At 34.1% G+C, this 25,203-nt stretch overlaps 1 protein-coding gene across 3 annotated transcripts in view; it reads right to left on the bottom strand.

The window, feature by feature from the left end:
- Positions 1–25,203, bottom strand: part of LOC106880460 (RAB11-binding protein RELCH homolog) — a 245,776-nt gene that overhangs the window by 157,347 nt on the left and 63,226 nt on the right. The window contains exons 11-20 of one of the 3 annotated variants that reach the window (XM_052967015.2): positions 24,509–24,599; positions 22,042–22,113; positions 20,565–20,705; positions 19,524–19,688; positions 15,226–15,267; positions 10,254–10,434; positions 9,298–9,454; positions 7,105–7,228; positions 5,438–5,483; positions 633–718 (exon numbers count right to left, since the gene is read on the bottom strand). In XM_052967015.2, coding sequence (XP_052822975.2) covers positions 633–718; positions 5,438–5,483; positions 7,105–7,228; positions 9,298–9,454; positions 10,254–10,434; positions 15,226–15,267; positions 19,524–19,688; positions 20,565–20,705; positions 22,042–22,113; positions 24,509–24,599 — 1,105 coding nt within the window. The remainder of the gene's footprint in view (positions 1–632; positions 719–5,437; positions 5,484–7,104; positions 7,229–9,297; positions 9,455–10,253; positions 10,435–15,225; positions 15,268–19,523; positions 19,689–20,564; positions 20,706–22,041; positions 22,114–24,508; positions 24,600–25,203) is intronic. The other 2 variants (XM_052967016.2, XM_052967018.2) reach the window with 2 other exon arrangements.

Genomic DNA, 25,203 nt, shown 5'->3' with positions numbered 1-25,203 from the left:
ATGGATTTAGTACATGGAAACTAAAAGAATCTCATCGCGTGCGTGCGTGCGTGCGTGCGTGCGTGCGTGCGTGCGTGCGTGCGTGCGTGCGTGCGTGCGTGCGTGCGTGCGTGCGTGCGTGCGTGCGTGCGTGCGTGCGTGCGTGCGTGCGTGCGTGCGTGCGTGCGTGCGTGCGTGCGTGCGTGCGTGCGTGCGTGCGTGCGTGCGTGCGTGCGTGCGTGCGTGCGTGCGTGCGTGCGTGCGTGCGTGCGTGCGTGCGTGCGTGCGTGCGTGCGTGCGTGCGTGCGTGCGTGCGTGCGTGCGTGCGTGCGTGCGTGCGTGCGTCCCTGTTTGCAACCCTGTAACTTAGCAGTTCAGCATAAAGAAACCAATAGAATAAGGACCAAGCTTAAAAAGAAGTACTGGAGTCAATTTGTTTGACTAAACCCTTCAAGTTTGTACCCCAGTATAGTTGCAGTCCAATGACTGAAACAAGTAATAGATAAAGATATATTAAAAACAAACAAACATTTTATAGCTGCCAACCACTTTATGAAGGAAATTGATAAAGATCCAAATGTTTTATTTTGGAAAATAGATAAGAAAAAAAATTAAAATGCTGTAAAGTAGAAAATATAACAAGTAAAACTTACTGAATTAAAAGCACACAACACACCAGCAGCATACACAGGAACGATACAAGTTGTTAAGGCTGTTTGCCCTATTGTCACAAGGTTATCTAGGGAAAAAGAGGACAGGAGAAAATTAATGCTATTCTTAAAAGAACCAAGATGTCACTAATAAATTTGATAAAAGTTTTAATAATGTCTCTTTTAGCATTAATATCATCACCATTTAATGTCCATTGTCCATGCTAGCATGGGATGGATGGTGTGACCAGAGCTGGCAGCCAGAGACCTACACCAGACTCCAGTCTGATTTGGCATGGTTTCTACAGCTGGATGCCCTTCCTTCTACCAACCACTTTACAGTGTGCTGGATGCTTTTATGTGGCACCGCACAGGCACTTTTACATGGCATCACAGATGCTTTTACATGACACCACACAGGCACTTTTGGTGTGTCACCACAAAGGAACTTTTGCATGTCACCACACAGGTGCTTTTGCATGTCACAGCACAGGCACTTTTGCATGTTGCTGCACAGACACTTTAGTGTGTTGTTGCACAGGCACTTTTGTGTGTTGTCACACAGGTGCTTTTGCCTGTTTCCACACTGGCAATTTTGCATGTTGCTGCACAATCACTTTTACATGTTGCCACATGGACCCTTTTACAAGTTGCTGCATGGGCGCTTTTACAAGGCACTGCCGTTGGTGCTTTACACAACCAGAAAGGTCAGTCTTAACACTTCTGCTGGGGGTACTTTAGCATACAGTTCAATGTTTTGTATATTTTTGGTGTTTCAGTTCCATGGAAATCTTCCAGAAACTTATATTTTGTTTCACTGTGTTTGTTTTCAAGTGACTGACATAAAAAGTGAAGGAGCAAAGAAAAAAAAGGGAAAATGACTGTTACAAATTATTAAATTAGCATCACTATTATTACTGTTTTGCCAAGTATTTTTTTCCTTTACTTGCTGAAGCTAGAAGATAACCTTTGTAGGCTTTCCATGACTGGTGAGTTTGATGTTGTTAATGTTCTATTTAAACTGCTGCAGATCAACATTTGAAAGAAAGACATAAGAAGATTCCAGAAGGTTGAAGTTCTAGGCAAGAAGTATTAGATATGGTAGTTAATGTTGGGGTAATGTTATTGGCTGCAGTGGAGTGGGCCAGGAGTAACTGAGAGGTGGAGGTATGAGACCAGCAAGCTTAAGAAACAAAGATAATGATAGCATGGTTGTGGCCCAGGGATTAGAGCATGTCTGCTAGTGATTGAATGCCAGCTGAGTGACCTTCCTCTGGATACAATCCAGGATGTCTGTATGCATAACAGTAACACTGTCCCAGATGTGAGACTATACTCCATTTTGTGAGTGCCACTTGAGCCTTATAGAATGAGCACTGTTGAATGTGCAGCTAGTATATATAAACAGAGAATTATGGTGACATTATTCTTTCAGTGAGTTACATTAATGACCTCGTTTCAGTTTATGATTGAAGCAATTTTGCTTCTCTTAAGTCACTAATGTGTTCAGATAAAACAGTCACTACTTCTTTCTCCTCTCAAAACATCTAAGCATGCTTGAACTTTTCTTAATGATTAATATTTATTTTTCTCATTCATACTGCACTAATTTGATATGCATATAATCAGGGACTTGTCACATACAGTAGAATTTTTTTTGCTTGTAAAACTTCAAGTAAATTTTCAATTTACAAATTAAGCTTTTAAATTAGTTTCAAGTATAAACAATGTGTAATTTTTCAATGAAAAATTTTGTCTAATTATATAAGGACATATTTACTCTGAACTCAAGACTTCAGTTTGTATTCAAAATTAATCACATAAAAAGCACCAGTGTCTGTGCCACATATAGAGCACTGCAATAGCAGTGGTGCTAATGCTACATAAAAAGCATCCAGTATACTTTGCAAAGTGGTTGGCACTAGGAAGGTCATCCAGCTATAGAAACCATGCCAAAAGAGAGAATTGGAGCCTAGTGCAGCACTCCAGCTGGCCAGCTCCTGGCAAACCAACCAACCTATGCCAGCATGGAAAACAGAAATAAAATGATGACGATGATGAAAAATAAGGTCTCATATTCACAGGAGACAGATTATAAGGCTACATAACATTTATAGCACTCTTTTTCAAGATAATTAGCACTTTATGTGAAGTAATATGGCTGCAACCAAAGATTGAAGCCAGAACATGAAATGAAAATAAATGTTTGATGAGGGACTGATATATAGAATTTATAGTAGTAACAACAGCAGTTGAGAGTCAATTGATGTGGTCGTTTAATCTACCAGGAATAACAACCAAAACTTTCCCTCAAGCCACATCCTATCATCTTAAAAGAGGACAGATTATATAACGTTTTAGATACACTATGCAGGAAAAAAGAATAGATGATCATGGCAGGAAATCAAATCATATGCTTGATTAGTGCTGAGTAAGAGCTTAAGTTTAATATATTTATTAGTAAACAGCAGCAGCAGTAGTAGCAGTGCCAATTTTCCTAATATAAATTACTGAGATCAAATCTGAACTATTTTGCTCAGTTCTTGTAATAGACAAAAAGAAAAAACTTGTCTATCACAACGAGAAGAAAAAATTGTTGAAACTTTAAATACATAAACAATTTTACTAAGAAAAACCTAAGTTACAACTGATTAAGAATAATGAACAAGAGTTTTGTAGACGACAAAAAAATATTATTATTATATCAAAGAGAGATAATTCATGAATACTATTTTGTAATACGAAACAAAAATAGCAATGTATTAGTATGAAGGGAAATGACAATATAAATTATTTCGAAAGATATATGCCCTTCTATAGGTGACAGAAACTATTTTTATAAGATTAATATGAGAGAAAATTCTTATAAATAAAATAGAAAAAAAATAAAGGCATTTATACAAAGTCAAATGTTATATTAAAACGAGTAGAAATAAGCGTTGGAAGGAGGAGGAAGAAACAATTATTTCAGGGGAGACTACTCTAGCTTGCAGGCACCCAAGTTATATATCGATGCCTTCCTCTAAGACATTAAGCAGCGTAAGTGAGAGCTTTTAATACTGCTTGTATATAACCTACAATGCAGTTAGGCTGACCACTACTCAGTGGCCTCTACCCACAAACAGCTCCTAATAAATTCCTGCTGTTAAGAGTTAGACATATTGAGACAGAATCCTTGGTAAACAAAAATGCCCAATACATTTTTCCAGTCCTGAACACATCCTCAAAAGATACGTCCTATTCGAGCAAGATATCTACCAGATGATGAGGAATGCCTCCTATATGAGTTTAACATTAAGTTAGACTCCAGCACATCTGCTGTCACACAAAGCCCATAATCTGAATGCAATAAGAACACAACCTGAAATAATTAGGATACTATGGCTTGGAACTGACGGACTTGAGAAGTTTCCATTTTTCTTTTTTCCTAGGTCCACAGAAAATAATAATAATGATAATATATATATATATGTATATCATCATCATCATCATCATCGTTTAACGTCCGCTTTCCATGCTAGCATGGGTTGGACGATTTGACTGAGGACTGGTGAAACCAAATGGCTACACCAGGCTCCAATCTGATTTGGCAGAGTTTCTACAGCTGGATGCCCTTCCTAACGCCAACCACTCAGAGAGTGTAGTGGGTGCTTTTACGTGTCATCCGCACGAAGGCCAGTCAGGCGGTACTGGCAACGGCCACGCTCAAAATGGTGTATTTTATGCGCCACCCGCACAAGAGCCAGTCCAGGGGCACTGGCAACGATCTCGCTCGAAAATCCTACGACGGTCAGCCAGGTGGTACTGGCAACGGCCACGCTATATTTATATACAGAGAGAGAGAGAGAGAGAGAGAGAGAGAGAGAAAGAGAGAGAGAGAGACTCTTCCATCAGTCAAGGCTGGTCATGTAACTTCACATGTATGTACAAGCCTGGGCAAGAATTTTTTTAATAAGACTGGCTTTTTCTCCATACATGAAAACCTCCCCACTCCATGTCACCAATGTTTATCCAAGGGAATTACTACTGATTTCGGCCAATACAACTATGGCATTGCAACAGTTGCTGTCAGGAGGTAAAGAACTACACAGATACTGCAAGACATTTTGTCCTGACTCTCCAACAATTCCACCCATCTGCTACTAGGGATTTATACTTTTTATTGACCTGAAAAGATGAAAAGCAAAGTTGAACATAGCATTGCCATATTTATTATTAACAGCTAGATAAGATTGACTATTTGAAATACACACACACACACACACACACACACACACACTAAACCATCTACATTCAGAAATTCACTTGGCGGCTCTGAAGCAAGCAGCATACTATTAATAAAAAAAAGAACTGTCAATCAAGAGATAAAGAGAGAAGAGAGGGTTGAGGGACAAGAATTGCGTTCATGATTTGTTATTTAAAACCGAAATACAACTCAGTTTCTTATTAAGATAAATGCACCAACTCTATGAAGTCAAATATAATATTAAAAAAGGCATCAACATCTCAACAAAGAGTATTGTATTTCTTGTTTTTATTTATAACATGAATAATCAAGCCAGCAAGGGAGCTTTTACATGGTCACTCAAACTGCAAGAAACAGCAGTCAAATTTCCCTTTAATTCACTCCCCACTGTCTTAACAAAAAAATGGAAACATAGGATATTGCAGTCCTAGATACACTATGCCTTAAACTAAGATGAGAGGAACATGGCTAGAATACCTTTGATGATAGATCTGCTTCTTCAGGCCTGGCCTGGGGTTGAACAAAACCAACATAAATGGTAATATATTTATAGCCAACTTACCTACTCCTTCAGGTATAACTAAGAGATCTTGAAATTTAGGTTTCACCTGCAAAAAAAGTGTTAATGTTTCAACAATTCTGAATTAGGTTTATTATTAAAGGACATTTTCATTTCTCAGCAAGAAAATATTTATATAAAAAAAAAAGTGAAAGGAAATCCAAAAACAATGTCATGTTCTTTTATCAACAGTGCTATTTGTAAAGTTTCTGAAAAAATATTTGATGGGGTTTTTTGGGGTTTTTTTAAGGTGTTAGTTCTGGGCTTTATTTCTTTCTCTGTCATAAAATGAAAGAGAGAAGATAAAGCTCATAGTTTTTAGCAATATCCCAAAAGTGAAGAACTGAACAAGCAGACAACAAATTTCTACATTACTCATAAAATAGAAGACAGCCTGATTGATAAGAAAACTTAGAAAACAATAATTTCTACTACTACTACTACTATACACACACACACACACACGTAATTATATGCTTATTAATAAACTTCATTTGTCAACAAGAGACATATAAAATATTTGTTATCTTGAAAGGGTCAGTCATCTGGCAAGCTAAGACTTTAAGATAACAGAAATTATCACTGAGAAAAGAAATATGGCTAGTTGATGAGTCTTAACTCAAGCAGAAGTTAAACTTTAAGAAAATTTTTAAAATGCAGAACTGGATTACTCTCACAGAAAGAAAAAAAAACATGTTTAAAAGAAAGATTTGACATGGAGGCAAATAAAATGTTATAATTTATTGGTTATGATTCAACTGTAAATATGAACATCAATTCTTATTTCAAGCATCACTCAGTAGAAGAATTACTAGAACTTATTTGGTATTGTTGTATAAGGCACAGGCATGGCTGTGTGGCTAAAAAGCTTGCTTCACAACTATGTAGTCTCAGGTTCAGTCCCACTGCATGGCACCCAGGGCAAGTGTCTTTTACTATAGCACTAGGCCAACCAAAGCCTTGTGAATGGATTTAGTAGACGGACAGTAAAAGAAGCCCATAATGAATGTGCGGGCATGTTTGTTTCTCCTTGTCTTGGCATCACAGAATAGTTATAAACAACTGTCACCATCATACAAGTGAAGTCCTTCATTTCCAGTTTTCCATGAAAACATGTCTGGCCATCAAGAAATATTACCATACTTGGAAGCAGGTGAGGATTGGCAACAGGAAGGACATCCAGCCACAGAAAATTGCCTTAATGAATTTCAACTGATCCATGCAAAGTAAAACAGCAATGATGATGGTGAAGATGATGAGAGTAATAAAATATCAATAATCATATAACTATTGGCTCCATCAATTTTTTTCTAATTTTTCTCTATTACTGCTGCCAACACCACCACTGCCATCATCATCATGATCATTATTGGTTTACCATCTGGGAGACTCAAAACTGCTGGATAATTCAGCAGTCCCTTCTATTTCATATCCTTTAGATTCTGGTACAATGATATAAAGCAGTAAAGCTAATATGATTTTATTTTTTAAATAATTGTAAATTATTGCTTTAATATCATACTTTCAACAGTATTTGAATTTATGAGAAATTATTGCAAAGGAAGTAATATAACAATATACCTTTCAAATATTCAAAATCATTAAGGAAGAAAATACTACTGAAATCTTAAAATAAAGACAGTATATGAATAATCTAATATGTTCCATACCATTTTATCTACAAAAGTTCTGCCAAATGTCCGACATATTCTGTAAAAGTATTTGGAAAGTATACTGATTAAGACTGGAATGGTTAATCCAACACCTGAAACAACTTCTTGAAGTCGAGGTATTCTGAAAAAAATATAAATAAAAAGACAAACATTTAGTGTTTGAAATCACAATAAAAACTTAGATGATTCAGTAAACTATTATATATTAACAGCTGAGTTAAATTCTTCATTAGAGAAATTAATTTTGTGTTTCTTTAAGCTGATGAAAGTTTTGACAGCTAGTTGATGAAGGCCAGCATGAAGCAAATACTACACTGCAGGTTATTATGTTGTATCAATATATTATACTGAATACAAATATATAAATATCTAATATCACAAAATTTAAAGACACATAGACATTCAATCCCAATTCAACTCTCATACTAGGCAGCATACTGTGTCCTCGAGCAAAGTACTTCATTTCACACAACTCCAGTCTGCTCAGCTGAAATGGGTACCAGTCAAGAGCAGCCCACTGTTCCTCCAGCAGTCATATCCAGGGTATTTTGTTATGTCAAAGGTGAGGAGGGCCAAGAGAGTGTACATGTCTGTGTGTGACCACAAAGACACCTAAAATACTTAGCAAAAGCATGGTACATACAATCAAGTCATGCTCTCTTGTGAGTGACAGCTGTACTTTTATCACAAAATGCCACCAACATGAAGTAGGGAAGCATTCATAGACCGAAAAAAAATTCAACTTACAATGAAAATAAACAAAGTTAGCTTTAGAAGCATTGAGATGTATTAGAAGCATTGAGATACATCTCAATGCTTTTAAAGCAAACTTTGTTTACTTCCATTGTAATTTGAATTTAATGTTAGTGTCTTATAAAGCTAGATTTATAAATCTTAAAATTGCAGAACAATTCATCACTGAGCAGTTTAGCTTAAAGGTATAGCACTTGATGCGTAATCACAGAGATGTGAGTTGGAGTCCCATGGCTGGCTGCTGACAAATTTTTCTGCAATATATGGATAGTTTATCTTGTTCATGCTATTGTATTAGCATTATCCTGTGTTTGAGAATAAATTATTTCTGTATCTTTTAAAAAAATGTTTTTTCAAGAACATTCATCATCATCATCATCTTTTATTTTTCAATTTTTCTATGCTAGTATGGGTTAAGTGCAATTTATTAAGGCAGATTTTTACAGCTTGATGCTCTTACTGTTGCCAGCTGCCAGTTCTTTTTCAAGCAAGGTATATTTCATTTCACCAGTTTATACAAATCCACTGAACTATAGGACATTTGTTAATTGACTACTGTAAACAATGTCACCATCTTTTACTCAGTTGTTAATATGGTTACAGAGAATCACCAGTCACATGCAAACACACACACACACACACACACACACACACACACACATAAAGCAGGCATAGGCATAGTTGTGAGGGTAACATGCTTGCTTCCTAACCATATGGTCTTGTATTTAGTCCCACTGTGCAGCATCTTGAGCAAGTGTCTTCTACTATAGCCTTGGACTGAGCAAAGCTTCATGAGTGGATTTGGGAGAAAGAAACTGAAAGAAGTATATTGTAGAAATATGTGTGGGTTTTAAAAAGTGTTGGTTATAAAGAAGCATCACTGTCATACAAGTGATGTTCATTTCCAGTCTTCCACGGAAAACACATTTGGACATGGGAAAATATATCCTTACTTGGAAACAGATGATGGCTGGTGACAAGAGCATCTAACAACAGAAAATCTGTCTCAATAAATTCCATCTAATCTATACAAACATGGAAAAGTAAACATTAAATGATGATGCTGATATGGTATATGGCAAGCCTAAGGATATAATACAAGACATTCAAAAGCATTTGGCTGTGAAGCAGACTTCATAAGCACACAGCCATGCCTGTACCTATGCAACTTCTAAAATTCAAATGCTGTTATGTGTGTGTGTGTGTGTGTGTGTGTGTGTGTGTGTGTGTGTGTGTGTGTGTGTGTGTGTGTGTGTGTACATATATATATATATATATATATATATACGCATATATATATATATATATGAATGAATTTTCCAGTTTAATATTAAGCTGACTGAAATAAGATTAACCTTTTTAACAGAAATCTCTGAAATCATTCAAAATAGTTATCATAGTTCAAAATATTTTGAAGAAAATTAATAGAAAACTTACAGATTTTTCACAACCCAATTAAACTGTTCCCACGGTTCAAACCATTCTTGGGAAATATGTTCTTCATATTGTTCTATGTAAGCAGACAACTGGTTAACATTCCCAAAAATTACTCGTAGATCTGTTAAATCTGAGCTTGGTTTTGGAAATCTGAAAACTAAACATTATTTCATATTTAAAATAATAAAAACAGGTTTAATTATAGTTTGGATGGGATGAATTCTGAAATTTTCAAATCCATTATAATTTTAAAACTTTAATACTTCTGTTTTCTTAAATTTAAAGATCTCTGGAAATTTTAATTTCAAGCAAAATGTAAACTTGCTAAAATACTTTTCCTTGCAAGTGGCAAACTTCCCAAAATGCAAAAAGAAGGTATCATATGCCCTATCCACAAAGGAGGGAGTAGAGCAGAACTTATCACAAGCCTGTCTCTCTGATCTTACATGTCAACAAAGCCAAGGAGTGCATTGACAGAAGGAAGCTGATTGTATTCCTAGAAAAATAATGGCTTGTTCACTGACATGAAGCATGGTTTCTACCCAAGAAGGATCTCCTTCACACAGCTGCTACAGCACTATGACTGGGTACTGATACAAAAGGTCAGCCATCAAAATGTAGATGTTCTATATTCTGACTTTCCCAAAACTTTCAACAAAGTTGATTGCAGGATGATATGCTACAATCTGTATGACTTTGTATTGTGTATTTTCAGTGTGATACTTCTATAAACATATAAGCACATTGTGTATACTACATTATTAAAATGTGTGTGTGTGTGTGTGTGTGTGTGTGTGTGTGTGTGTGTGTGTGTGCATGTTCATGCACACATGCACGTCTAAATATGCTATTGCGTATGTGTGTACAAATGAATGCACATGTATTCACGCACTCATGCATATCTAAATGTGTGTGTGTGCATGTGCATAAGTAATATTGGTATAATTTTATTTTACCATCAATTTCAGGAACTTCTTCATTGTTATGTGATATTTTCTCAATATATGGACCAGTTCGTATAACAGATATAAAAAGGAATGGTACTAATTCTTCAAGTGTCGACACCAGAGATGCAAATTTTCCTTCGTGAATAGGTAAAGTGATGCTACTGTTTGACTTCTGAACAGCTAATGCACTCTACAAGAAAATAATCCAGTATTATATTTCCAAAATTGTATATTGATTAACAGTGAAATATAGGAATACCTAACAAAAAAGTCTTGCAAATTTTATTACATATTGCATTACATGCAATCATCACCGTTTTCAAAACAACATTTAAATGTAAATATTACTAAAATTATAGAAATCACAATTATCATAACTGAAAGATCATTTTAAATAAAATATCTTTATCAAAATATAAGTTCTTTGAGAATGTTAATTAAAGCTTAAGCAAACCCCCAAAATAACAACAGAATATTTACTGAAGAGGAGACTCAGTATATGGAAAATCGAGTCATATCTAGAATAATATTTTATTTAACTGGGACTTTAAGTTTTATCTAGCAGCTTATGCAATCACTCTGGTTGAAAAGCAGACAGGTGAAACTTAAGCCAAAATGAATTTTATAAATCCTTTGAAGTAAATGATCAATAAAGTTTTGTCTTCTCACATTTTACAATTGGAAAAGATCTATTTTCTTTAAATATTTAAAAGGTACTGGTTCTTCTAATAAAAATGTACAAATTAGAAAACTTTATAAATGGTCGATCAATCAATAATTAAATAAATAAATAATTCTTATGTTTCATCCTTTACCACTAAATTTGCTAAAAAAAACTGATACACACCAAAGAATACAAAGGCAATAGAAGTATCACAAACTAATATGACTTCAATAATTACAATGGTAATCAGATATCATTAGATCATATGACTATAAACATTATAATATTCTTATAAATCACATTATTACTATAAACAATTTTAAATGTAAAACAATATATTTATTTGTAGCATGAGGCTAACAATTTTGGAATTTTGATAAATACAGAACTACATTTGAAATTTTAATTAAAATATATTTAAAGAATTTTAATCATTTACTCAGACACATAGCAACAAATTCAGAAGAAGTGATACTATTACAAGACACAGTAGTGTAAGAATTTTATCAATATCTTGTACTTTGATGATCAACCAAAGTTTAAAATCTTTAGGTGCCAAAAGATGAAGTTGTAAATCAGAAAGCAAAAGTTTTCCTCTTTTTGGGGTTAAATATCATTATAACCACTGTTACCATTATAACAATTATTGTTATTGTTTTGTCATTTCCTTGATTTTTCTTGATGTCTATTTCCTTCATCAACATCCTCTCAAAATAATTTGATTTGTATCATTGCTAGAATATGTTACATTTTTTTAACGAATTATAACTCTAATAAATTTACTTTACAGCAGTTAGCATTGAAGAAACATGTCAATTTTTAGTCTCATTCTTATATAAACCTCTTTCTGATACTTACTGTCTACCTGTGAGCAATAATTACAAGATATTTAAGATAGATGAAGGTCCTTAATTAAGAGACACGTGTCTACAATTTATGTGTAAATCTCAATTCATTCTAGGTGTTAAAAGATTTTAATTAAAACACATTTTTCTTTGTTTCAAAACAATATTTTTTAATTTAAAAAAAAAAAAAAATTCATGATTAGAGATAAAGAAAAAGTGCTCCTCAATTGGAAAATGAGCATAAAAATGTGCAAATGTTTAGAATTTTATCTTTTCTCTATGACTGTGGAGCCAGACTATATATAAGAGAAATAGAAGCTATTACTATGTATTATAAAAACTATTACATCAAATATCAATATCACATCCATACAAAAATACAGATATAAATATTTCACTGTTAACCAAGAAACAGAATATTTTCTCATTTGTACAGCAGTTTGGTGTTCACTCTTTGTAAGGAGTCTGCTCTTTTCATAAGATATTCTGTCATCCATCAACATATCATCTACTGTGTGAAAAACATCTCAGTTATTTAATTTGTAAACAATTCCATCTTTTGATGATAAAAATACACATTTCTATATTTTTATTAAGCAATTTATTCACTACCTTTTCACCATGTTTCAGTATGGAAGTGTTTTACTGATGGCACCAAAAATATATCCAAAATAATCTTTTATATTTGGCAGGAAAAAAAATGCAAAAAATATTAGCTGTAGACTATTCTTTCTTCCACCATATTTTACTTTAGCATTCTAATACTTCATGCATTGAATATGCTGTCACCCATTTACCTAATACTTAGTTAAGCAGATGTTTCACAGACAGGGGGAACATTTCTTCCCCTTTTCTTTTTGGCAACAAGCCTACTTCAAAAAGATTTTTTTTTCATCCTAAAAGACATATAAATCAAAGTCTCTACTTCTTTCTTTTCTTGTCAGAAAGAAATTTTAAAAGATACAGGAAGATAAAGAGAAGATGAGTGAGTAGCAAGAGAGAATAATTTGAATTTTATTTAAATGTTGCTTGCTATCTATATTACAATCAAAAGAATATTATGAATGATATATCTATCAAGCATTTCAAAATTATATTGAAAATTATCCATCTCAGAGAAGTGCTGCCTTCCTTATGAAAGATATTGATTTAAAGAAAAAAATGGTGGTGGGATGCATAAGATAAAAGATGTTCGATGTTTGTTTTTAAAATCAAGAAAAATGTGTTTATTGAATATTTAAAGCAATGTACATTTGGAGGGGAAACAATTTCCCAGTGAACAAGAACTCAAACAATAAATGAATGAAAAAATTTTTTTTGGAAAGCCACATGAAAAAATGCAAAAAATAAAACAAAGCAAGTGAAAATTGGTAAAAGTGAAGAAGGGAATTTTAGAATAAATAATTCCAAGAACTTTTACTGTGTTTATCTTTCATGTCTATCCTTAACAATTTGAGTAATACACACAAACACTAACACAATGGTGTGCCAGTTAAAAGGAATTTTTCTGTAACACACACACAGGTAGATAGATACAATAACCTAATAGATGTATAAACCTAATGCCAACCTAATAGATGTATAAAATGATTCAGATATTTTTATCTTTCTTAATACCTTTGTAAAAAAGGTATTTTACCTGAAAGTCCAGGACTAATTAAATATTACTACGGTAATAGGCCAATATCTTTGTTATTGCTACTATTGATAGTTAGCATTCGAACTGCATAGCTATAGCCTTTTAAAATACATAGACTTTCTAAATATTCTACAATGCTTTAAGCAAACTACATCACAATTCTGGGTGCATCGACCGATCATTCAACTGATCCAGCAATTGATGATGAAATCTTGGGAAGATGATGTTATCCTACAGGACTGGAAGGCTGCTAGCATCCACCCTATATACAATAAGGGTAATAAGAATGAATGCAAGAACTACTGAAGGATTTCTCTATTAGCTAAAATCAGGAAGATTCCCACAAGAGTGCTGCTTAATAGACTGAGTTAAGAAAATCAGTTGTTCTGCATGTAACTTTATGTGGTTCCCAAAGGGAAAAAAGCACTATGAATATAATGTTCCATTGCAGTCAGATCCAGGAGGAATGTGCGGAATAGAACAAGGTACGGGGGGGGGGGGCATAGCTGCTGGCAATGACAACATACCATCATCATTATTTAGCATCAGCTATCTATGCTGACATGGGTTAGATGGTTTGACTGAAACTGGTAAGCTGGAGGGCTGCACCAGGTTCCAATCTGATTTGGCATGGTTTCTATGGTTGGATGCCCTTCTTAATGCCAACCACTCGAAGAGTGTAATGGGTGTTTTTTTTATGTGACACCAGCATCAGCCATAACTATGATTTCACTTGGCTTGTTGGGTCTTCTCAAGCATGACGTATTGCCAAATGGTCTCAGTCACTTATCATTGCCACTGAGAGGCCCAATGTTCAAAGGGTACATTTTACGTGTCACCAGCACAGGTGTCAGTCATGTGACACCAGCATTTACATATAAATATCATCATCATACATCCAATTTCCATGCTGGCATAAGTTGCATGGGTTGTCAGTGTTCATATATGTTACTTGGCTTGAGTTGGACAGAGCTTATTGAGATAGGTTTTCTATAGCTGGATATCCTTCCTGTCACCAACCTTTACCTGTTTCCAATTCAAGCTTAAAAAAAAGTAGCAGTTAAATCGATGAAGAGGACAGCATGGCCACCATCTAATGACTGAAATAAGTAAAATAAAATAAATAATTACACACACACACACACACACACACACACACACATGCGTCCGCTAATATCAAACAGTGAGAATGGGTGCTCAATGCTGCATTAGTGGATAGATATTCTTTATTTGTGGGTTAACAAGGTAACCAATGGTTTCATGTGAAGAGATCTTCAAAATTGTTCAAGCATGCCACATGGTAGTGTTACGAGTACCAACACTTCCATCTGGTATACTTGAACAATTGTGAACATCCCTTCACATGAAACCATTGGTCGCCTTGTTAACCAACAAATAAAGTGTGTGTGTGCGTGTGTGTATTGGGATTCCTTGATTAATCAATATCTACATGTTGGAGCTTAAAGTTATGTGAACAAAATAACTTTGGTAAATATCTATAAGAACTGAGAAATTTCAAAATTCCATGTTCCAATCTTTATCAATTTGATCTAACCTGATTTTTTAAAAATTAAATTACTTCTTTAATAGCATAATTTTGTAGCTATGTGCTATAACTGAATAAAAAAAAAAAATTTTTTTAATGAAAAACAATTATAGCAAAACATAAATACTGAGAAAATATGCAAAAATTATGAGCTGACACAAAATGGAGAAAAATAAACGGTGAGAAGATTAAAGCAAATACCCACCACCAGGCTCATGAAAAAATGTAGAGGAACAAAAACCTTGTATTAAAGGAATTTAAAAATATCCCACAATAAATATAAAAACCTGATTTTCCAATGATGTAGCTTCTATCAGCAAACCTTTAGCCTGCAAAATGTAAGCTCAGAATTTAAACTAAAAATAGTGGTTACGTATCTATCTCTAAACTAGAAAAGACTCAACTTCCATTTATCATGAACTTTAAAATAATGAAAATTATGAAAACTAATTTACTAACAACAAGTCATTTTCCTTTTGGAAAAAAATTTGTCAAGTGTTATAAATTTCTTTTTACTTTCATAATAAGAATAGGCCAAAATAATAATAAAGAAAAATTCTAATAAATGAAGAAAAATATTAATGTTAACACTATATTGTGAAATATTAAATGGATGCTAACAATAAATTAATATAATAAATAATAATGCAAAGCAGTGATGAAGTCCACTGGACTTTAAAATTTCTTTTGTAAAATGTATAACAGAACTTTTAACAGGTGAAAGTGAAAAAAAAAAACAGATACAGCTAGCTTTTTTGTTCGTACATGTTTTTTACTTTTTTAATTTTGTTTTTATTTGGTTTGGGTTCATTGGTCAAATTTCAAAAGTAAAACTATTTGACCCTTGCCCAGATTAGGCTGAACTTACACTTTGATTGTCTTTCTTCTTCATGTTTGTTCACTTGAAAAATACAGTAGTGTCCTCCATATGTTAATGAGTTGTAAAACTAGTTGATTAAACCAGACTTCAATATAGTCAGTTCTGTGTTAACAATTGGCTACACTAATTGAAATTTCCATTTATTAAACTCAAATGAATACAATTATTAACAAGGACTTAAATACTATCCATTCTCTATATAAACTTCACAAATAGGAACAAGCATGGCTCTTCTACAATCACTTTGGTTTGATTAATACCATGTGAATAGAATTTGATAGACTGACACTGTGCAGAAACCTGTTGTGTACGTATACAGATATATATATACATATATTTATATTAGAGGAAAAAGAACAACAAAAACCAAGGCAGAACAGCTATCTCAAGTCATTTAGAATATTTAGTTAGGGTAAGGTGAATTTGAAGTCTTACAGTTGTTTCTGGAATATCCCAAGCTTTAGGCTAGCATGTCCGTACACTGGGTATTCCATCATCAGAGACAAGGTGAGTATGTATGAAAGTTCTAGACAGGGAAATACACAGTCTACAAGGAATAAAATAGTAGATAGAAGAATAAAGAGTAAAGCAGTAGATAGAAGAATACAGACAAGAGAATAAGTTCACAGTTCATCTTTTTCAGAGGGTATGGAGGTTGGTTCGTACTTCCATGAAGGTATAGGCCCTTAGGTATAATTCCAGGTAAATCCAGGCAGTATTTTGAATGTTGCATTCATGTTGAAGGGATAGAATTAAGTGGTTAGTGAGCATGAAAATGCTCCATGTGGGTATATAGAGTGAGAAAGACAGACGTCATGATAGACAGATATAGGTTGTGAGTGAATAGAGAAGAGAGGGGAAAGAGAGAAAAGAAAGGAATGGGATAGGTGTGGGACAGAATGAGGGCGAGAATAAAATTAAAAAAATTTTTTAATAAAATATTTTTTTTTAAAAATCAAAAAATCAAAAATAAAAATAAGATGCCAGCATTATTCTTCATAAGGGTCAGTTAGATATCTTAAAAGCTAGCTAGCTGCAATAATCTTTTTCCATTTTTCTAATTTTTATTCTTTTAATCTATAACCTTTTTTAATTTTTATTCTTTAATTTCAATCCTTTATCCTGTTAATTGTATTTTATCCTATATATACTCCCTTAAGCTAGGTTCTATTTTTAGCTATCCCTACTGACCAATGAACTAAATTATTTTTCTGACCACACCAAACCTATTTAATTAATAGACATAAATGCCTTCCTCCTCCACTTTACTAAAACCTTAATGCCTGATCTCTCACCCCTAACCAACCTTTACGAAGAATAATACTGGCATTTTATTTTTTTTGATTTTTTAAAATTTTATTTTACTCTCACCCTCATTCATTCTTTCCCACACCTATCCCATTCCTTTCTTTTCTCCCTTCTCTCATCTATTCACTCTCTCACAAGCCATATCTGTCTCTCATGATGACTGTCTTTTGCACTCTATATACCCATGTGGACCATTTTCATGCTAGTTAACCACTTAATTCTATTCCTTCAACATGAACACAACATTCAAAATACTGCCTGGATTTACCCGGGATTATACCTAAGAGGCTATACCTTCATAGAAGTATGGACCAATCTCCATACCCTCTGGAAGATGAACTGTGAACTTTATTTTCCTGTCTATCCTCTTCTATCTACTGCTTTACTCTTTATTCTTCTATCTACTATTTTATTCATTATAGACTGTGAATTTCCCTGTCTAGGACTTTCATACATACTCACCTTGTCTCTGATGACGGATCACCCAGTGTATGGACATGCTAGCCTATCACTTGGGATATCACAGAAACAGCTGTAAGACTTCAAATTCACCTTACCCTAATTAAACATTCTAAATAACTTGAGATACCTATCCTGCCTTGGTTTTTGTTGTCCTTTTTCCTCTAATATAATATATACCTGCTAACTTGGAAGCCTAATACAGATCCTTAGCTCCAGCCTCAGACGTGAACTTGGAACCTAACGGATGACCAATTATAGCACTTACTCAACACACGTATTCATTTAGATCACCAGTGAACTAAACCCCTCATATATATATATATATATATATATATATAATGTGCATTAATGCATGATTATAGGTTTAACACACCACCACAGGTTAAAACTGTGTGAGTAAGATATTTAAATTAGATATAGTACTTATTGTTAGATCCAAATACTATGAATTTAAAATGTTACACATATTAACATAGAAAATTTAGGGTTGATCTATTACTTACCTACATCCAAAATGAAAATTTGAAATATAAAAATGTTAATATGTTTAAAAAGAGTTAATTCAGTTAAAAATTGTCTAAGACACTTAAATAGACTAACATATCTTATCAAAGGACAACACTACAATGGGGAGGCACAGGTTATCTACAGTGACATTATACACCTTGTGCATCTCATGAGCATGAGAGCTGAGCATAGATCTTCACATGGATCAGTGAAGTGGAAATGGATACTACCAGTAATGTCATTATCCAAGACACACCAAAAATGGCACCCCCCCAATGATTTTTAGAATTCTGGGATAACGATTTCTCTCTTAGAACCTTTTGCATGAACAGAAGTGGTTTTTGATGCATACAAACATTTCTATAAGTTTCCAATGGATGAACACATACATACATCTAATAATCTCCAGACATAATCTCTTATTAATACAGATTTCTGGGAAAATAATATCCTCAGAACTTAATGTTTTTTTTTGTTTTGTTATTCTTAGAACCTAACATTTGTCAAGTTATATCGCTTTTCCTGTGTTTAAAAGCCATATTTTTAAAAAATCAGTTGAATTTCATTTACTATTTTTTACTATCACATTTTAGAAGGCAATTCTATTTTTAACATTTTATTGCTTAGTTACCCCTTATCATTATCTCATATTTACTTCATATATTTGTCCCCTAACAGCACATAGAACATATGCTCTGCAATTTTCCATTCCTCACTGTATCTAGTCAGTACCACTTGTTTGTTTCTTGGTTCAATATCTAAAGGTTTCCTTCTTGTTAGTGTGTTGCATCATCTTTTTCCAGATAGTTCTTACTTTATGGTTATTTTATCATTTCCTATTTTCTCCCCACACTCCTCCTCACAATATACTCCATGTACTTCCATTTTATTTACCAAATAACTAATAACACTGTAAGTTGTCCATGCAAATCTCAAACCTCACAGCTGTATGGAAATGATATCAAGTTGCTTCTGCATATTTTAACGTCTGACAAAAATTCCAGCTACAATCATCAGACAGGATCTCCCAAGGTTCGAAAGTAATTTTGAAGTGACTCCTTAGTATGAATGCTGTCTTAAGAAATTATATGAACAATTAGAAATACAATGATTGGAGCCATGTTGTGGCATTTTATGTTATTCTAATATCATTATCGTCATTTAACATCCACTTATTTGAATAAATGTTTAGTTGTTAATTATTAGATGAGTTACAAGAGTTGATTAAATTTGAGTAGTGAAAATGAATGAAAATTGAAATAACGGAAAACAATGTTCTAACTTCAGAATTTTAATTAAATAAAACTAAAAAAATAATTAATTAAAAATCAACCCAAAAGTTTCTAAGTAAATTATGTGTTTTAAGGAAAGTGGAAGTTGAGTCTGTAGAGCTAAGCATAAAGCAGAAAAGCAGAAAGAAGGAAGTGCCTTAACTAGGTCCTCCAGTTCTCGCAGGAAAGAGTGGAGAAATTCATACTCCAGCTTGTGGAGATGTACAGCCCACAAAGCAAAAGATGGCAGAAACACTTGACGAGCTGCACAGCACACTTTCTCAGAATCATCATTTAGGGAAATTTTCAGCAGTTCAAAACCCTGAAATATAAAAGTCAAATTTAAATAAGCATTTTTTTTTTTAAAGTTTAATAAACTGAAAACAAGAGTTCACATACAGAAATTAGTCTGATTTGTAATTTAAATGAATATTATATTAATTTTTTGAAATGCCAAAACCAATTTGATTAGCAAAATATTTTAGAAGATAATAGCTTCCAAGTCATCTAAATAGAAAGCTTTCACATAAATTCCTTACATTAATATTCCAAAATCTAAAAGATGAATCAGCTAAGTATTTGGTGTCCTTCTTGAATTCTCTACTCAGTAACAATAAAGCAATGAATAGAATAAACTTTAATGTTTTCAAAAATCACACATATTTTCAAGTATTTTGTTAAATGGCTAGTGATGTTAAGAATTATTCCAAGTACAGCCATTCCAATGAATGAACAAAATATTTGACTTTCATGTAACTGATTTCATTTTTCATTTGACTTGTAGCTTGCCTCACATCTGACATGTTGAATAGAGCTAGTCTGTGAACTTTAATTTCAAAATTATTTTGCAGAGGAAATATAATTTCCCAAAACAAAAAATGCTATTTCATTTTTGTTTTATCATTATATCTTATTCTACTTGGTAATAATTAATTTTTAAAAAATACAGAACACTTCTTACAAGTTTGTTTCTAGATGTCTGGCCATAGGGAAATATTACCTTGCTTGGAAACAGGTGAGGGTTGGTGACAAGAAGAGCATCCGGTCATGGAAAATCTGCTTTGAAAAACTCAATCTGATCCATGCAAGCATCGAAAAATAGACACTAGATGATGATGATGATGATGACAATGTTGATGATGATGAAGATGTTAGAACTTATAAAATATAGAAACAAATAAAATAATGGTTGGCATACCTGACCATATTTATCAGTATCACAGATAAAACTAAAAAGAATTCCTAGACTTTTCACTACAGCCTCTCGAACAGCTTCATCCTTGTCCTCAGTCAACATCTGTTGCAACATGGACAACACAAGAGAACTACGAATTTCATTCTGCAATGGACAGAAAAAAAAGAGATAATAATTTTTTACAATTGGACTATATGTAAATTATATGAATAAAATGATTTTTTACGTTGCCATAATACATCAAGGTTTACAGGTGGAGGGGGAAAATATGAAGTTGTGATGCTTATTCCCAAAAACATTAAGAAATATAAATTAAAAAGAAACCCGCCAGAGCCAACTGAATTAAACAAAATTATCTTACATACAGTTAAGTTTTCAAGATTTATAAGTAGAGCAATATGGTAAATTGTAATGTTATTACTTTTTCTAGAGTAGTGATTTTAAACCTTTACATTTCAAAGACCCTTTTATTTAAATGGATTTTCCCCACAGACTCCCAAGATTTTAAAAGGTCTGTATACTCAATAAACTGGTTATATTAAAAAACAAAACACTAGTTTTCTCAGATTCATCTCTCAGTTCAGAGGTATGTGTAAATGTATGTGTAAATGTGTAACTAAGTAATTATTAAATCATCATATGCATGGTGAATACAAGGAATCAAAATGATGACTTGTAAACTTATTCTTAATACATTCCAGCAGATTTGAGGATTGCTATTTGCTGCCATATTCTGTCAAAGATTCTTGCTGTTCACCATGCATAGGGTGATATATCACCAGTTGGCAGGTATCAGTGTACATCAGTAAAAGTTTATCTGCTGAAATTACAAACAAGACATTCAAAATCTTGTCAGATTCATTCATCTAAGGTGCCTTTGGCTGATGAGACACAACAATGTTGAAACACTAGTTATGCCAGAGTCCTTTACACTAAGTCGGTTGAGGGTGTTATGAACACACATTTTTTGTGAAGGAGAAGTTGTTCTCCTGTGACAAACACAACAGCAATTCACATATTCATGTTTGAATCTGCCAGAACATATTGGTTTCAAATTTTGGCACACAGTCAGCAATTTTGGTGGAGGTGGGTAGTAGATTATATTGACCCCACTGCTCATCATTATCATTTAACATCCACCTTCCATGCTGGCATGGGTGGGACCCAATTGGTATTTATTTTATCAACCCCCAAAAGGATGAAGAGCAAAGTCAACCTCAGCAAAGTCAACCTCGGCAAAGTCAACCTCGGCAAAGTCAACCTCGGCAAAGTCAACCTCTCAGAACGTAAAATCTGCTGGAACATATTAAAGATAAATATGCTAGTTATTGTAAGAACTTATTGATCTTTCATTATAGTCTTTTTAAATTTTGAACATAGATAATGGACCTCAGAAACTCACTGCTCTAGAGTATTAATCAAAGCCACTCCACACACATGCTCTCTCACAACCATCTATACGTATTAATTAAATATATACCGGAAGATATGAAGCCAGCGCACCACATGCTTCAGCAACAAGGAGTCTTCGTTCTGAGTATTTATGACTAATCTGAAAGAAAAGACATTAGATGAAATCATTTCTTGAAAAGGATTGACATAAAACATGGGGAAAAAATTGTCAAATGAAAGTACATTTTAAACTACTACTACTACAAGACGAAGACAAAGAAGAAGAAGAAGAGATGATGCAAAACTCATGGTTAATAATTATATATGCACGCATCTTGTAACATTTTTCTGTCATTCCAGCAATTATATAAACCCTGCTTCTTCATCTCATCCTAGCCTACAAAGAAGAATGGATATTCTCAATTGTCCTTTCATGATGAGCAAAGTTAAATGACCATCAAAAACATAGTGATTGGCATAATCATGATTGCCATCACTGCCACTTCAGTCGCCACCACCATCATGAGTAAACCTCTATATGGTCACTTGACTTGCTAAAAGTAGGAGCTGAATATCCATCGAATCATATTCTACTGTCTTGAAAATGGAAGGAAGTACTGGATAATGTAGTCCTAGATATACAAAAAGATGGGATAGTCACACCAGAAAACCTTTGATCATAGGTCTGCTTGTTCAGGACCAATTGGGGATACACAACACCAATTATCTCTATAATCATCCTCATCCTGTCTAACTAATATAACAATGAGCCTTCATGTACATAATACAAGGAATAAAATATAAGGAAATATATTATAATATAAAGAAAATGAATTGCAAAATAATGAAATTGTAGCTTTTTCCAATGGCAATCTGTTTTATTGTAGACATGCTATCATAAGATGAAGATGATGGGAAATTGTAAAGCCTGTAATGATGCAGAAAGAACAGAGAAGTAGCCATGTATTGTGTGCAGGTAGCATGCTGGAACCAACTCTGTTAAATGCACAATATATGCTGTATGGGTTCATTAAATATGTAATGGTGTAAAAAGATTAAAAATGTAATGGTGTAAAAGAACTAATCTAGCAGAAATGCAGATGGAAAGAATGTTGAACTGGGTCTTGAAAATGGCATGAAGATAGAGGTCATCATCATCATCATCATTTAATGCCCATTTCCCATGCTGGAATGGATTGGATGGTTTGATAGGATCCAGTGAGTCACAGGACTGCATCAAGTTCCAATGTCAGCTGTGGTATAGTTCTATGGCTGGATGCCCTTCCTAACACCAACCACTTTACAGTGTATACTGGGTGCTTTTCTCATGAGATCACCAGGTGACTTGCAAGACAGAAAAAGAGCAGAAAAAGGAAAAAGAAATGCAGTAAGAGGGGATGTATTTGAGAGAGAAAATTGGTTTTGTGTCAGGTGTTGGAGATACACGGATACTAAGGGTAAGATAGAGTAGTTGAGGAGAAGATGGTAGTGAATGGGTGTCAAAGCAAACACTCCAGGTACAAAAAGGTGAGCATGAGAGGGGGTATGATCAGTGGATTGATGAAGGGAAGGAAGAGGGAGGTAGTTTCATAAGAGTAAAAGAGGAGAGTGACAGATGGTCGGAGATGGGAAGGCAAAGGTGAATGTAGCGAGTGATGAAGAAAGGTGGTGGTGCAGTTAATGGGAAATACCAATATGGAGAGGGGGTAAGGCAGGAAAAACAGAAGTTACTCAGGAAAGAGGAAAGATCAATAGATCAGAAGGTAGGGAGATGATCCACCCGCCTTCCTGAGCAACTATTGTCTCTCCCACTTTACTCTCCCTACGTTGGTAAGAAACTAGTTTGTAAACATGGAGACATGTTGACTGGAGAAGGTGAATCAGATTTGACAACTACATGGCCAGACTGATATGGACATGGAAGAAGTTTCAGGAACCGAATGGCAGAGTATAATGGAAATAGAAATAGTGAAGGATGTTGTGAGGAGAAATGGGGAGAAAATGTTATGTACTAAGGAAGCATGAAAGTGACTGGATGAGAGGAATGATGAAAATAAATGTGGAGGGAAGAAGATGGAAAGGAAAACCAAGAAAGACGTAGAGAAAGACGGAGAAGGAGGAAATCTGAGCAAGGGTGTTAATGAGGAAAGATGTAGAGGATAGGGCATATCAGAGAATCCTGTCATCTATCCTGCAAGATTAACCCTGTTTTAGTAGGGAAAATGGTGTTAGAGCATACACTGTTGTGTTGAGTGTGACCTAAGATTTATGATTTAAAACATGTCATGTCCATTTTTAAAGAGAGGAAAAAATTTCAGGAGAGAGATATGTAGCTATTAAATTGAGAACAATCTTTCTCACTATTTTGGAATTATGTTTATTCCTCTGCAATGAAGTAGAACAAGTCTTTTATCCCATGAAGTGGTAGTAGTTTATACTTAGTGGAAACTGTTTAAGCTATGAACTATGGGCCATTGTTCCCTTGTCTTATACTCTCAGTAATAACAACGAAATAATTGTCCTATTCTCACATTAAAGATTATTACATTATTTACCTGTTCCCAACATTGTGGTAGGAGTTCATTTTCCAGACGTGCAGGACCAACATGTTTTGCAAAAGCCACACATCCTCTTAATATCATTTGCCTTAAAATTTAAAGAAATAAAAATTACTGAATTTTTATGTTGACAACAGACAAAATGCAAATTAAAGAAACTTTTAAGCTCTTCTTCTCCCCTTTAGCAGAGTGGTGAATTGATACTACTTTTTAATTTACAATAATAATAAAGATATTTTTATCATCATCATCATCATCATCATCATCATTGTTTAACGTCCGCTTTCCATGCTAGCATGGGTTGGGCGATTTGACTGAGGACTGGTGAACCAGATGGCTACACCAGGCTCCAATCTGATTTGGCAGAGTTTCTACAGCTGGATGCCCTTCCTAAAGCCAACCACTCCAAGAGTGTAGTGGGTGCTTTTACGTGCCACCGGCACAAAAGCCAGTCAGGAGGTACTGGCAACAGCCACGCTCGAAATGGTGTATTTTACATGTCACCTGCACAGGAGCCATTATATGCCAAAAATCTCTTTTGTAAGGAGAGAAGATACTCGCCTGAATCAACAACTGTAAGAGTTTCATTTATATCTGTTTTAGCCAAAATGAAATGTAAAATTGATTTTAACAAAATTTTAACTGAGATCAGTGATTAATTGAACTTTGGATACCATAAAGCAGCAAGTATA

The sequence above is a fragment of the Octopus bimaculoides genome, chromosome 4 (assembly GCF_046866305.1).
Source record: "Octopus bimaculoides isolate indiv1 chromosome 4, ASM4686630v1, whole genome shotgun sequence".
NCBI classification, from domain to species: Eukaryota; Metazoa; Mollusca; class Cephalopoda; order Octopoda; family Octopodidae; genus Octopus; species Octopus bimaculoides.
Note: the sequence above shows the minus strand (reverse complement) of the source record. Positions and strands in the feature narration are given on the sequence as shown.